Consider the following 16,249-nt stretch of genomic DNA (forward strand, 5'->3'; position numbering starts at 1 on the left):
CTGAGTGAACTGGGCAACTGTGGAGAAGTGTGGCTCACTGGTTAGAGTATTCATAACAAACAAGAGCAACCCATATGTCCCTGTGAACTGGGTATTACTATGAAGTAAGAACAACGTCCACAAGGAACTTATTCACAAACAAATGTTATAAATTTTGGAGCAAAAGTTAACTCCTAACAGATTCAATCTATAAGCCAAACAAAAGTATCTTGTTACTTTGGAGTACTTATTTATTCAAACAAATAACAATTTATTGCATAATTCACAGAAATATGAAAAAATATATATATTTCAGTTTTCAGGCACAAGGAAATTGGTGAAGAAAGTGAAGCTAGAACCCAGTGTGAGTAGAAGTAGCCTATAAGGTGAAATAGATATAAAAAGGTCTTTCAATTAAAAAACAATGAGGAGCAAGTTAGCGTGTAACGAGTCTTTTTTGCTCTCCCTTTGTTGAGGTCGACGACGTTTCAACCCTCTCAGGGTACGGGGTCTCATCAGGACATAATCTGGGGACTAATTATTTCCAAATGGAAATTGAAGGATGATAGATAATTTATCTGACGAATTTGGAGTAATGAATATCTCCGCGTTCTCTGTATAACCAAGGCTTCCCAATTTATAAGCGCTGTGTGCCCAATAGGGCTGTTTTAAGAGTCCAGCGTGGCCTTGAACTGTACTTGACGTGCCGATAAAGATTCCTATTTCAAAGATAACGATAAGGGAATTCAGTCGTCGGATGAATTGAGCATCCAAATCGCCCTTGCCCGGGCGATTTGGATGCTCAATTCATCCGACGACTGAATTCCCTTATCGTTATCTTTGAAATAGGAATCTTTATCGGCACGTCAAGTACAGTTCAAGGCCACGCTGGACTCTTAAAACAGCCCTATTGGGCACACAGCGCTTATAAATTGGGAAGCCTTGGTTATACAGAGAACGCGGAGATATTCATTACTCCAAATTCGTCAGATAAATTATCTATCATCCTTCAATTTCCATTTGGAAATAATTAGTCCCCAGATTATGTCCTGATGAGACCCCGTACCCTGAGAGGGTTGAAACGTCGTCGACCTCAACAAAGGGAGAGCAAAAAAGACTTGTTACACGCTAACTTGCTCCTCATTGTTTTTTAATTGAAAGACCTTTTTATATCTATTTCACCTTATAGGCTACTTCTACTCACACTGGGTTCTAGCTTCACTTTCTTCACCAATTTCCTTGTGCCTGAAAACTGAAATATATATATTTTTTCATATTTCTGTGAATTATGCAATAAATTGTTATTTGTTTGAATAAATAAGTACTCCAAAGTAACAAGATACTTTTGTTTGGCTTATAGATTGAATCAGTTAGGAGTTAACTTTTGCTCCAAAATTTATAACATTTGTTTGTGAATAAGTTCCTTGTGGACGTTGTTCTTACTTCACTGGTTAGAGTAGGCAGACCTGGAAGCAGAGGTCAGCCCGGGACCAGGGTTCAATTCCCGGCTCGGCTGGGTCTTGAGTCCATAAATTGTCCATGGACTCGATAATTCTCGCTCCAGTGCATACTCGATTCATGGGTTCACACTCTGCGACTCTGGGCAATAGCTTGCTTAATCTCCACAATGGCCCCTCGTGGCGGGATGCCTGGCTTTCACCTTGTGGATGCCCTGCTGGGTTATCTCACAGGGGAATACCAGGACGGGTTCCCTAAGCAAGCGCTTAGAGACTGGTTGGTGATTTGCGCTATATAAATATCTGTACATTTACATTTACATTTACCTGCTCTGCATGTTGTTACAAAACAGAGTATTGCATTCACAGAAGGCACGAATAGACTTGTAGTTTTTGCTGATGGGAGGGGATGCCTTTTTGTTAAACTATCTTACATTATTTATAATAAACATATTTATTATTAACTGGAGTAACGGAGATTCTGTATTCTCTTTCAGCAGAAGATAAGAACGAAGTTCTCAAATTGGATGGAGCTTAATTAACTACATGCCTACAAGTTTCCTCTGTAGGAAATGAGAAAATGGCATGTTCTTCTCAGCAATCCGTTAGTGTTAAATAGAAAGGAGAAATACAAGTTTGGTAAGGAAGCAGTGGCTTGTGCTACTCCATCGCTAATGTAGGGTGGCCTTACACCGGTGACTGGCTTCTATTTTACCCAGCATCTCAACTAAAAGAGCATTCTTATTTAAGAAATCCCATTCATCTAACAACTGGGATAAATTGGGACAACAGCTTCTAGAACTCTCACCGACTTTGCAACCGCAGCTGCAACTTTGAAGGAGACTGCCAGCATCCACGGCACAGAGGACTGTACTGGTAAATGATACTTTATAATCGTAACCAGCCATTCTGGACAGCTTCCAACCCTTCACAGCCAGGAGCATCACCGTAACAATGATGAAGTCCACTTAAGATTAACTGGAATACTCATAGCCTATTTGAAACGATCTGTCCCACCTAAAACACATTCTCTGCCGGATTGTCATTTTGGAAAACATTATTTATCATTCCACTTTGTTCCATCCACCTCTAATATTTTCCTAGCAAGCCATCTTCAATGTCAAAAGTTCATAATGATCCTCAACGGTGTGCACATCCTCATCTGATAGCTGTGAGTAGTTCACAAGCTCACTGATTAATTGTCTTAATTAAAAACGACTCTCTTGAAGGCTGAAGGAGTAGATCTTTAATTGCAGTTTCAACACACCCCAGCAAAGCAGGTTGCCCCTCCCCAACAGCAGGCAGTTTATCCCAATGTTTAACAATAGAACAGAACATGGAACCACAAGAGCTCCGGTATTCGACGTATGACTAAGGAGTAGTGACCAAAGGTCAGCATATAAGTACAAATTATAATACATCTCCCTTACAACCATTGTAAATGGCAGATTGCCAGTATAAATACACTATATAAAACAAAATTATTAGCAGTGAAGTGATAGAATTGTACATTGAAAATGTCATGAAATAGGTATAACTGAGTGCCTGTTGGGGGGAATGTCCCCTGCATGGTGGTACTGTGCAGTTCACCTACCCTGAGTGCACTTCTGCATTTTGTCTAGTATCTTGGTTTTCGAATTTGGTCCTAGCCTCAAGTGTGCAGAGAGGCTTGGGTATGTCCCATGACATCAGCGAGGTCCTTGACCTGCAGGGACAATACCAAGCGTGCCCTCATTGTACAAACAATGGACTTCTGTCCCCATCGTAGTATATGGAGTGATAGTGACAGCATACAGTCTTTTGAGAATTCACAGTTGTGACAAGACCTTTCTATGTTTCACTGGAGTGGAGGCCAACTGGCCAGCTCTAGTAGAGTTCCACTTCGATTAGCTTATCCAAATCCTAGCACTAACATCCCAACTGTATGTTATGCATGTGTGTGTGTTCAGCCTGTGTGGTACATGCATATGTATGAGTGAACCAAAGAAATGGAGCCCTTTGGGATCCATTTAGATGCCCCTGGTATAGACCTTTTGAACACGATGGAGGTGAGGTTTCCTTCCCAGACAAAGGAAGCGTACTGCTGAGGTTCCTGAAGATGAAACTGAGGGGAAAGGAGGCAAAGCTTCTTCAGAATGTTTAACTTTTTTTGAGTAAGGAGTTGCCGATCAAATTTCCTGAAGTGCTGCCAATTAGTAGATGGTTTGGATGAAGGGTGGGACTGCAGGCTCTGTTGTACATGGTAAAGGGACCCCCGGGCTAAGGTCTAGACTTTTGTCTTTCCCTAAACATTTTTTCAGATTGGCTGATGACAGCCAGGTGCAGAAAACTTGCACCTTTTTGTGCACTGTTGAAAGTGCTCAAGGCTGGAGATTAGAATGCTGTGAAAGGCTGTGTCTGGAGAGCAGATGGGAAAAGAGGCTTAAAAGGAGAACCTCCTCAAACCGGCCATGAAAGTACAGACATCTCCGGTTTCCTTTTACTGCATACAAGTGACAACTTTGTTGTCCAAGTTTCATGTTCTTTATGGCCATGGAAACAGAGCTGATATCGGTTTGTCATTTTCCCAGAGGTTAGGTGACCACATCTCAGTCTACCCTTTGCCGAAGAGCTGCTCAACTATCATGAAGCACATCGAAGCGTGCCTGCCTACGGAGAGAGAAAGAGAGCATGTCAATCCTGCAAGGGGCGGCGTTGTCTAAGACAAGTGAGGTGCAGCGTGGCCAGATGCAATGGATCTGTAGAAGAGAAAGATTGTGTGGAACAATCCGCTAGCCCCAGTGACACTGGGCCCAGGACTCTCCACTGCGATTTCTGGCAGGAATCCCGAATCTGCAGCATGACTGGAGTCACTGCTCCCAAATTGTGAAGCTGCAGTGTGACCTGAGCCACTATGTCCAATTTGTCAAGAAGCGGCATGACTGGAGACAGTGAGGCCTGTGCTGATGGTCCCCATGTAGCCAGTGAAGCCTGTGTGAGGCCTAACCTCCTGCTCGAGCCCAACCTTTGCGTGGCCACACTGATCTACAGTTGGATCAGCCGGAGTGTGGCAGTCCCGAGCACCCATCAGACCAGTCATGGGAGATGCAGCACTTCCCCAAACAGCTGTACCCTACAGCCTGAGCTGCTGCCGCATCATCATCGATGCAAGAGCAACAGGCAGGTTAGAACTCAGCCTAGAAGAACATAAGAGCAGCAGGCAAATGTTGAGCTGAGCGACGTGTTGGATGAGGAAAACTGAACCGGCAGATATACTGTGTGCAATTACAAGAGTGCAGGAGTAATCTGCACCTGAGCCGAATCATGCGAGGTATTGACCCATGGAGGGAGCCCCCTGAACAATAAGGAGGAGCGCCAAGGATAATAGTGGGAAAAGGTCCAGACACACTCCAGTGCTAGGACACTTAATTGGATTGTTCACATTTTGATATGTGCTGTATTTACTTCTAGTGTCCATTGAAGTGCTTTTCTTCTTGAAAGGCAAAACCTCTGTTGGACAAGCATGTATTATACTAATGTGTGTCTGATTACTGCTGAACTTGAGCACCCCCACTCTACCTCCCTGAGGCGCCTGTGACTGCTCGCTATCGCTATCACTGAGAGCCAAGTGCTGAAGGGCTTTACCTCGCCCACTTTGCAGAACCATAGTAAGATGGACTCCGGGACAATAGAGTCAAACTACCTCAATCCCCATGGTTGAGACTTGTCCCATGACAACTAGTATGGTCGTAGAGGATTATTATTGCGCAATGCATGGTAAAGAGCGCCTGTTATTTTTTCAGGTGTAAGTGACAGCCATGTGCATTCAGATCATTATTTTGCTCGTAGTACTTGGTTATTTCGCGCGTTAGTCGTGCACTTGCTACCACCGAACAGTGAAACAAGCATGCAAGTCTACACCTGTGCTGCTGTAGTTATGGATTCCAACCTGACGGGCTTGAAAATTACCAGGAATTTCCTCATTCTTGCATTTGGCGAGAGGAAGTCTAGGGCTAGCTCTGGCAATAGGGTGAGACACATTCGGAGAAAAACGAGATCAAGCCAAAATATAAAAAGGGCCGCCATTAGGCAACTGTGATTTGTGACTTTCAAGCCACACTGCGTGGTACCTGTGTAAATCGTGTAACCCTGGGGATCTGTCGTAACAGATTGGTTTCCCTGGCAGTTAAGTTCTTTATCCAAGTTTGCGCGTCTTATGTGGTGTAAGGCCTCCGAGGATGTTTGACCTTTTTCCAAGCTCTTGAACGCCACATATTCACCGTGTGCATGAGCCCTTACATTTCAGTGCTCTAACTGAGAGGCTTCTGCGTGAGCCACAATCTGTAGCAACTGTGCAGGTGTTGGACGACCTGGGCTTCCCAAGTGTCTAATCCCAGAGAATATTATAAATCACTGATCGCTAACCCAAAGCTCGTTATGAGAAAAAAACGTATTTTTAAGAATTAGCTAAAACAGAAAACGGGCTGTAAAACAAATCTAAAAACGACTGTTGGAGTGCAATCAAGTACATTTCAAATGAGCTTTACTCTCTCATATTAGAGGCTAGGCAAAATAAACCTTTTAGTCGCTATGGGGTAGCAATTACAAACGGGTCTGCCCGCTTCATCAAATGCTCAGGATAAAGTGATGACTTTGATGGTCATGGGCTGTGAAACAGGTTGTGGTAAAGAATAAAGGTTGTCTTTACAGAAATGTATTCTCCACAGCAAACATGCAAGATGAGTTGGGACGGTGCAGTAAAACAGAATAGGTAAACGTAACTAACTGACTTACATCTCTGTCGACTGTTGTTGCAAAGGCAATAGCCTCCTTCTGAGAGCAGTTGACAGCTTTCTGAAGGGTGTAAATCACTTGTTCGTAAGTGTGAACCTCGTCATTAAAAAGCATGCAGAAGAAAGTATCATCCTTATCACTATGAAAAAAAGAATACGCATTTTATTTAGAATTAGTGAAAGCAGTTACAAGAGTAGCATCACATAATTGAGGTTGTGATATATAGGGAACTTGTTTTTAAGTCTACTAATAAATACAGTAGACTTGTCCCACCTTTCATCTTAGGAATCACTCCTACAGTACAAAATGACAGCAGTACTAAACATCTAGTCACAGACAATCACAAGTGAAATTCTCTCAGGAGTTATACAGACCACTTGTCATTCACTGCTCCTAAAATCTTGTCACATGCTGTATTGCACTGATGTCATTTATTGCAGAGTTCATAAAGAATAACGTGTTAAACTGCCAATACACTTCTAATGGTAGCGCTATGACCGAGGGAAAATTCATAGGAACTGAATCTCAGATAGCCTTCAATTATTAATGGCTTTACGATAACATATTCCTTCAAAACGCTGCCCTTCTGGTACAGTTCATTCTAGGCACAAATAGCACATAATACATTTTGCTTCTTCGCGTTGTGATCCCGGTTCCCTAAACCCCATATTGGTCATAGATAATACAACTTTACATCTCATTAAGGTGGTGTCAAGGGCTCACACAAGTTCTAAAGCACAACATTGGTAACTGAAAAACTAGTAGACAGATAAAAACATTGTTTGGCGCTGGAATATTTTAAACACTGATATGTGCACACTTTGAGACCATCATTTAACTGTCTCAATTCAAGTAAACCAAATATATAATCTTGGAGGAGAAAAGAGCAAAATCATACTTACACACACTCCAACCCTAACGGCAATTCATTTTCTTTCTCCCACGTTAAAATGTCTACTGCATACTGAAACATGATTGCATAAATATTGTATGTCCTCGCGATCATATCTTCTGATAAATGGACAAGGGGATCCTGGAAAGATGAAATAAGTTTTAAGTAAGAGGGTGAACTATAAATCTGAAATACATTAATATTGCAGAAAAGAAACATGCAAAGAAAAACTATAATGGTTGGTGGGAGAATGCTGGGAGTGGTAGACAACCTTGAACTAGTCACCATGGGGGCAACCTATCCGATTGTCCTAGTTCTTTCATGTTCACAAATAATGGGTAAACTGCTCCTCATACTTAAAGGTATAACAACATCAGACATAATATAACCCGACCCTGGACAATTTTTTAAAAAAAATATCTTTTCATTAACAAAAATCGACATAAACGTACAGTACAGCAAACATGACAATTGAAATTACAGTGGAGACAATTACCTATACAGATACGGTAGGATAATTCATTGGAAATCACGGAGAAGGGGCATCCTCACAATCAAAATTCCGGGTTGGAACACAAATATTACCACGATATTCATTCCAGGGCTTCCAGATCTTGGACCATTTCCGGGGGCAGCCATGGGCTATGTACACAGTCTTTTCCCTAAACAAACACCAGTCGAGATCTTTCTTCCAGTCTATAATTATGGGTGTGTGCGAGGCTCTCCAGAGCTGAGTAATGTTCTTTTTGGCAACCATGAGACCAAGTGTGACCCATTGTGTAGTGTGAGTGGTGAGGTCAGTAGGCTCCCAGATATTTAGGAGGCATCTACGCGCCTCCGGGCGAAGCACAACCTCCAGCGTTTCACCCATTACCTTGTGTATCTTCTGCCAGTATTCTTGGATAGGTTCACAGTGCCATATTATATGCATAAATGTGCCCAGTTGGCTGCATCCCCGCCTGCAAGACCCATCAGGTGACCCTCCCATGTGTAGCAATTGGGGACCCGTAATGTAGATTCTGTGCAGGATCTTCAATTGTACTAAAAGGAGATGTGCTGGGATTGCAACCGTCCTGGGGGAGGAGACCGCCACCTGCCAATCTTCGTCATCCATTTTGATACCATCCCTAACCCATTTTTCTCCCAGTGGGCGCAGAGGATCCTCCATATTATTTATAAGGTTTTTGTACGTGAGGGAAATGGCTTTCACAGGCAAATATCCGTCGAGTATTCTGTCCTCTAGTGGGGATGAGTCGGGAGGGGAGGAGTTTCAGGGCAAGACTGATCGCAACGCGTGGTGGACTTGCAGGTATCGGAAACGTTCCGAATCTGCCAACTCCTATTGGCACCGAAAAGCGTCAAAGGGTTTCACATTACCTACGTCCCAGAGATCTTTGATATGTGATATACCTATTAGTTCCCATTTGTCGAAGCCTTTTGAATTCCACAGCTCTCCCAACTCTTGAGATTCCCATAGGGGCGTAGCAAGAGTATGTTTCTGGCTCCAACCAAGCTATTTATTAGCTGAATGCCAGATCTCAACTGCGTGCCCGGTGGGACCTGTAAGTGGATATCTGCCGGGTTTGGAATAGAGTACTCGGCTGTAAGTACCATTGGGGAGAAGCCATCTATCCATATTGAACCCCGGGTCGTCAAAGCGGCCGTAGGTACCGTGATTTATGGCTGCAAGGTGTGCAGCCCAGTAGTATTTTTTAATATCCAGCAAACCAATCCCCCCCATCATACCAGTTGAGCGTAAGTTTGTGTAAAGCAATGCGTGGTTTCCCATCCCATAGAAGTTTCCGTTGGAGCCCTTCTATTTCTTTGAAGTACAAGTTTGGGACAGGGTCATCCACGTTTTGCAATGCATACAAGAAACGGGGTAAGGATATCATTTTGAAAAGGGCCGCCTTGCCCAACAGGGAGAGTGGGAGTGACTTCCAGTTCATAATGTCTCGTCTAAGCCTTTGCAGTGGGGGGATGAGGTTACGGGCATATCGGAGTGTGTGATCGAGGGAGACGAATATCCCCAGGTATTTGAAACCTTCCGTGACTATCTGTATCGGGCAATTTGAAGGTAGCGGAGGAGGATCCCCACAGAGGACATAAAGGAGAGACTTCTGCCAGTTGATACCAAACCCGGAACATCTGCCAAAAATGGCTAGGATGTCAAAAACAGCGATAAGAGATTTTTTGGGAGATGTGTGGTATAGCAGGACATCATCAGCATATAAAGAAATGCGGTCCTCCCAGTCCGGGGACCAACGCAGTCCACGAATGAATGGGTCTCTACGGATCCATGCTGCAAGGGGTTCCAGGGCCAGTGAGAACAATAAGGGAGACAGGGAACATCCCTGTCGGGTCCCTCGGCTAAGTGTAAAGGCCTCCGATTTTTTTGTTATTTACGACTACTTGAACCATAGGTTCACAATATAGCAAACGCACCCATCGAATAATTCCTGGCCCAAATCCCAACTTTGTGAGTACGGCAAATAGGTAAGGCCACTCAACCGTATCAAAAGCCATGGTGGCATCTAGGGAAACTATGATCGCCTGTTCTCATATGGTAAGTGCCCTACCTAGGACCCCGTGGACCCTGCGCAGGTTCAACGCAGTATTCCTACGTGGCATGAATCCTGATTGATCAGGTGTACTAGGTCCCATATGACTTTGATCAATCTATTAGCGAGTAATTTAGCGAGGATTTAGGGTTCCGCATTTAACAGTGAAATAGGGCGATAGTAGGCGCAGTCTGTCCTAGTTTTTCCGTCCTTATGAATCATGACAATAGTTGCGATTCTCTGGTCCATAGGCAGCAACCCCGTTTCGAGGCTGTCTTCGTACATAGCCTTTAAAGACGGGGCCAATTTATCTGGTCGGAGCTTGTAGAGTTCTACAGGGATGCAGTTTGGTCCCAAGGCCTTGCCCAAATGTAGAGCTCGTATAGCGAGCGCTATTTTATCAGTGGAGAGGTCACTGTCCATGAAAGCTCGTTCCTCATCTGAGAGTGCGGGGAGGAAGATGTCTCTTAGACCCGCGGATTCGTCTTCGGTGTACGGTGCCACCAAAGTGTATACAGTACGGAAGTGATCTGCAAAATGGTTAACTATGTCTTGGGGGTTATGGGGGACATGTCAGCGTCTTTAAGCTCTGGGACAAGTCTGCAAGCATGTTCCTTTTTGTCAAGCCAGGCGATCAGTTTTCCAGCCTTGTCCCCCAGTCGTAGATCCGACCCATCCTGTCCCACCCCAGTGTCTTAGCTCGGTCAGTCACTAAAGCCCTGTACTCGTCCTAACGGAGACGGAAAGTGTGAAGGGCTTCAGGTGTGATATCTGAACCCATGTCTTGTTCAAGACGATAAACCTCTTGTTCTACGTCAGAGATGTATTTGAGTGTGTCTTTTTGGAATCCCGCTATCAAGGAGAGGGCCTGACCTCGGAGAACCGTTTTAAAGGCCTCCCACAGAGTTTGTCGAGAGTCCACGGAATCTTCGTTCTCCGAAAAATAGTTGCCTATGGACTTGACTAGGTCTTTGCGAATTTTCGGGTTTCTTGGGTACCATGGGTTGATAGGGGCTACTCTTCCCACTTGTGTATGGTCAAGAACTAAGTGAACCCATAGCGGAGAGTGGTCAGGAATGCCCCTGGCCAGATGTCTGATCTCATGAATATTCGTGACCTGTGGGGCGAGGAACTATTATGTAATCCAGACGGGAGAGGCTGTTATGCGCTCCGGAGAGAAAGGTATGTTGAATTTTGTCCGGGTTGTATGTTCTCCACCCATCCATAAGCCCTATGGCCTCCAAGAAGCCGGAGAAAGAGTGCAAAGAGTGAGGCAGTGCAGGAGGGGGGTGTCTGTCCAATGAGCCAGAGAGCACCGAGTTAAAATCCCCACCAAGCACCAGCTGCCCCTCTGGCAATGCCAGCAGAATAGCGCTTAAATCAGTAAATCTTGTGGACTGTAAGCCCACACGGACATGAATGTGATGGTTCGACCCTCCCACGTGCCTGTGATCCCGATATATCTGCCCCAGTCATCAGTCCAAGTGGACGTGAGCGACCGGGGAAACAACTTTTTTTGCATGATGCCCACCCCCCTAGAGTTAGTCGTGAAACCCGCGTGTGCGACCATCGAGTAATATGCATAGCCCTGCATGCGTTACCAACCAGATGCGTTTCTTGAAGTAGCACTATATCCGGCATCAGTCTTATGATATATTGCGAAACGACATATCCCTTAATTTTGTCCCCAAGCCCGTTGACATTCCAACTTAAAATTTGAATATCCTTGTTCCCCTGTGCACACATTGACGGCAAAATAGGGTGTAATATCTTTTACAACAATTACTGACTGTACTGTCAAAACCAACCAAATAGTTGCAAACAAATAAAAACATCCCCTCCCAACAACCCCCCTCCCTGCTCCCCTGCACTCTGGGCTCATAAATGCCCATTTTTATCAAATGCAGAGTGCCTGTTCCCCAACAACTTACTAAAAGAAGATACTGGGGGGAGGCTTAAGAGCCCCGTCATCTCACCTCCCTACCATTTCAAATTACAGATGCTCCGGGCCTATGTGGGCCATAATTACAGGGTGCATGTTACTTCAAAGTGTGCTAACGCACAGTACTATAGACTAATCTCACATGTGCCAATAATCTGCAAGTAACCATCAAATTATAGGGTGCGCAATCGGTAAAGAGCCACTTGTAGTCTTACTGATGGAACCTAGCTGTCAGCCTCAACGGCCCCCCTCCGCCGATGACCTCCACCCGTCCAGCCAGTCAGATGCAGCCTCTGGTAGATCAAAGAATCAAGTCTTTCCCTCGGCCTCAACTCGAAGACGAGCCGGGAAAAGCATGGCGTACTTGAGGCCCTTGTCGCGTAGTCTCCTTTTAACAGCTAGAAATGAGCGTCGTTGTCTCTGCACGGCTTGAGTAAAGTCAGGAAAGAAAGTGATTTCCGAGTTATCTAGTTTGATTGGAGGGGCGACCCTGGCTGCTTGTAGGATTGTGTCCTTGTCCCTGTAGTTTAGCAATCTGGCCAGTATCGGGCGGGGGGGCCCCAGGTTCAGGGCGACCCCCGGGCACTCTGTGAGCTCTTTCAATCACAAATAGGTTGGAAAGGCCCTTCGGTTGCAGGTGCGTAGTGATTAGGTTGTCCACAAATAGGTCCGTGGCGGGTCCTTCCGATTTCTACGTCACGCCAAGGATGCGTACATTATTGCGCCTCGTGCACCACTCATAGTCATCCAGCTTGTCTTCCGTGAACTTACAGAACGCCTGGAGTTCACGAATTTCAGTCTGCAAGTGCGATGTGTCGTCCACAAGGCTGGTCGTGGTGAGTTTGTTGTTTAACTTTTTCCCTGTGCTTGGTAAGGTCAGCCCTGATCAGCATCATTTCCAAAGAAAGAGTATCCATTCGCTGCTCCATGGAGGCTCGCACCCCTTTTATAGCCTCCATCATGGTCCGGAGAGTCATGTTCCGCCCCTCCTTGCTGTTTGTCCCCTGCCACCATACATTCACGCAAGTCCGCTTTTGGGCAGGTGTAGCGGTCCAACCTACTCTGCTGGGTTGGCTGTACGCCCTTCGTGCCAGACATGGTGAGAGCCGTAGAGTCGCCCAGGTCCGACTAAGTAACTGATAGTGGTACCACTGAGTTCAGGCCTGACCTGCCCGGCATGCTGCGGACGGCGAGGGGTGGGAAATAGAAGAGATACTCCTCACCAGTTTACAGGTTGTTGGCTGGGTTATGCGGCATGTTGAGCTCTCCAAGTGCAGCCTTATCGGTCCAGAGCAGCCTGAGGGAACAGCAAGTTCTTCAACTGTACTAGGCCCTGTGTTTCTCCGTGCACTCTTCGTGTTATGTTATGTTAATTTAAATTTGTAAAGCGCTTAATACCAACCGGTCTCTAAGCGCTGCGAACAGAACAACGGGAGTGCCAGGGTGTGATAGTATTGTGAGCATGGGCATTAGGCCCAGGCTTCCGTGAATAAGAGGGTTTTTAGTTTCCTCCTGAAGGGGAGGAGACCACTTTCAGAGCGCAAGTCGCTTGGCAGTTTATTCCATATCTGAGGCATGAGAATTGAAAAGGCTCAACCCCCTTTCGAGGAGTAATGGAAGCGTGGGCATTTTAATAGACCCTCCGTAGAGGACCTAAGAGTGCGACAGGGGGTGTAGGTTGTCAAACGTTCCTTGATATAATTGGGAGCTTGCCCAAACAAGGCCTTGTGTGTAATGCAGAGGCCTTTGAATTTGGCCCTCTGCTTGATGGGTAACCAGTGTAGTTGTTGAAGTAGGGGGGAGGCACGAGTGTGTCTGGGTAGTTTAAAGATCAATCTGGCTACATCGTTCATAATCACCTGTAGTCTGTGCAGTTGTGATGTTGGCAGACCGATATACAGTGCGTCACCGTAATCGAGCCGAGCCAGGATCAAGGCGGACACAACAGTTCTCATTGCTGAGAAAGAGAGGATGGGGGAGAGTCTTCTTAATCGCCCGAGTAAGCTCACGCAGGTCCCGAAGACGGAGGTGATCTGGTTTGACAGGGAGAGATTAGCGTCTATTTTAATTCCCAGACTTCTTACCATGGCGGCTGGTGCAGGGATTGCCCCTAGCTCGTCGGGCCAGAACTGGGAGTTCCAAGGGTTGCTGTTATTTGTGATAGCTAGCACCTCTGTTTTATCTGGGTTGATCTTGAGTGAGTTGGTGGTCATCCACCTGACCACGAATCTCAAGATGTCTTTTACACTATTGTGTGCTTGCGTGCTGTTATCTATTTGGACAATAATTTGTGTGTCGTCCGCGTAGTTGAAGACTTGGCAGTTCATTGCGGCGAGCTTCTTGATCAGGGGTTCAAGGTAGATGATCAGGGGTCCAAGGTAGATGTTAAACAGGAGGGGGGATAGTGCCGATCCCTGCGGGACACCACAGGGGATGAACCCCCTCTCTGACGTCAGGTCCCCCATCTGAATTTTGTGGGTGCGATCTGACAAGAATGATTCAATCCAGCGGAGGATCGACCCTCCAATGCCGATGGCTCTAATTCTGTCCAGGAGTTGTAAGTGATTGACCGTGTCGAACTCTGCCGACAGGTCAAGAAGGACTAGGACACAAGGTTTTTTGTTGTCTGCCTTGGTCCTGATTTCGTCTAGTACGGACAGCATCACCAGTTCAGTACTGTGATGAGCCCTGAAGCCGGCCTGCCTATCCTCAAGCAGGCTGTGGGACTCCATGAATCTGGAGAGGGTTAGAAGAACATATTGCTCCAACATTTTAGCTAGAAAGGGCAACTGAGATATGGGTCTAAAGTTTTTCATGTTGGAGACGTCAGCCCCAGTCTTTTTAAGAAGGGGAATAACTCTAGCTTCTTTGAATTGAGATGGAACTTTTCCTGATTCCAGTGAGGAGTTCAACAGGGCCAGGATTTCTTCCTCAATTGCTGGGAGGGCCAGTTTAAAAATCTTTGGAGGGCAAGGGTCTGATGGAGGGCAAGGGTCTGATGGTGAGCCAGATTTAGTTTTAGTCACGATGCTTCGCAGTGTCTCCAAATCAAGGGGCTGAAAACAGGAGATCAGCTCAGCTCCTTTATCTTGTGACTCCACCTCCATGTTAAGGGGGAGCTTAAAGGGGGAGTTTTTTATATCCGTCAGAATGTCTTGGACTTTACCCGAGAAGAAGGATAGGAATTTGTTACAAGATTCCTTACTAGAAGGGGCGATTGGCACCTGTTTTGGCTCAATTCATTGAGTATGTTAAATGTTTCTTTTTGTTTGTTAGTGGCCACCTGGATCCTGTTCTCATAGTGTTTGGCCTTGCACCGGGGGCCACTTCACCATTGGGTGTCCACCGGTCCCTGCAGCGTGGTAAGCGTCGGGCAGAGCTGTCTCAGAGCATGGGGCCACAAGCTCTGTCACAGCAGCTATTAATCGGGAGCCCGCAGCAGGGGTGCGAGTACATCGGCGGGGGGGAGGGGGCAAGGAGCCCTCCTCGCCCAAAAATAATGTAAGCACAGCAATCTGATACTGACCGTGCCCCAACACGCAGTCCTCCGCCCCTCCGAGGCCACCCGTAGCATGTAGTTGAATCACCGCGAAGGTCCTGGTTAATTGTGCAGCGGTGGGCCGCACCCCCTCCGAAAGTTCGGTGCTCAAAATCCACCGTGCAGGGGAAGGTGCAGGGACACCAGGGCTGCGGAGTCCAAGATGGGACGTTAGGCCCAATGACTCCGGACTCGGAGTAGTTCGGCCCCCTGGGATGGGGGGAGGGGTCACGCCGGCAAGCACGACCTCCACTTCGGTCTAGGCGCCACGCGAGGCCTCGGTTTCCACGTTTGCAACTTCAGCCCTGGACGTCCGTTCGACAGCTGACCAAGAGTACTACGCACCGTTATACCTCCGACTTGCGATTCTGGCCCTGGAGGAACAGAGTTGTGTGGCGGATTGATGGTGTAAGGAGGGAGTCACAGAGACACTCTAACAAGCGGCCATGCTGGATCGCCGCATAGCCACGCCCCCCGACAATTTATTTTTAAACATAGTCTTATAGCCAAACTGTGGACCACTCCTACAGAATGCATCAAAGAACAAGTTGCTTACGTTTGGCAACGCCTTTTCTTGGATACAGACTATCTAGCTGCAGATTGCTTACCTTCGAATATTCCCCAGGCGTCAGACTGGATACAGAAACTCTTAAGCAGTACCAATGCGCAAGGGTAGGTGGTGTTGAAAGGCTACGCATCAGTATTGCCCACACCAGAAGTGGAGCGTGCAATGGCTATATATGCGCCACCCCAGCAAGCTGGGATCAGTTTATTTTCATGACGTTTCTTCGCCAGAAGCAAAAAGCCACATCAGAAGGGTCAGTGGGAAGACACTAAGGACCTACAGGAACCTTACTAGCAGGAAAAGCACATTCGCAGCGCGTGGAGGTTGGGAGAGTCGGAAAGGAATCGGTGGCCAGAGTTTCTACAAGATAAGGCATTACCGCAGGAAAGTACCTTGTTTATCTGATGGAGACTTCTAGCTGCAGATTCCTTACCTTAAAATAGATACCAAAGGAATACCTCCCTTGAGTTGGTACTGCGACACGGATTATACCAGGAAGTCCTGTAGGACCGAATGGGCAAAACGCCCTCTTGACAGAACTG

The 16,249-nt window shown here is 46.3% G+C and overlaps 1 protein-coding gene across 3 annotated transcripts in view; it reads right to left on the reverse strand.

Annotated features, from left to right (window-relative positions):
• The window catches only part of UBR2 (ubiquitin protein ligase E3 component n-recognin 2), a 1,393,714-nt gene that overhangs the window by 1,249,941 nt on the left and 127,524 nt on the right, over positions 1-16,249 (reverse strand). For all 3 annotated transcript variants that reach the window (XM_085612829.1, XM_085612828.1, XM_085612830.1), the window contains exons 5-6: positions 7,112-7,242; positions 6,210-6,348 (exon numbers count right to left, since the gene is read on the reverse strand). In XM_085612829.1, the coding sequence (XP_085468955.1) occupies positions 6,210-6,348; positions 7,112-7,242 (270 nt within the window). The remainder of the gene's footprint in view (positions 1-6,209; positions 6,349-7,111; positions 7,243-16,249) is intronic.

Source organism: Triturus cristatus, chromosome 6, assembly GCF_964204655.1.
Source record: "Triturus cristatus chromosome 6, aTriCri1.1, whole genome shotgun sequence".
Lineage (NCBI taxonomy): Eukaryota > Metazoa > Chordata > Amphibia > Caudata > Salamandridae > Triturus > Triturus cristatus.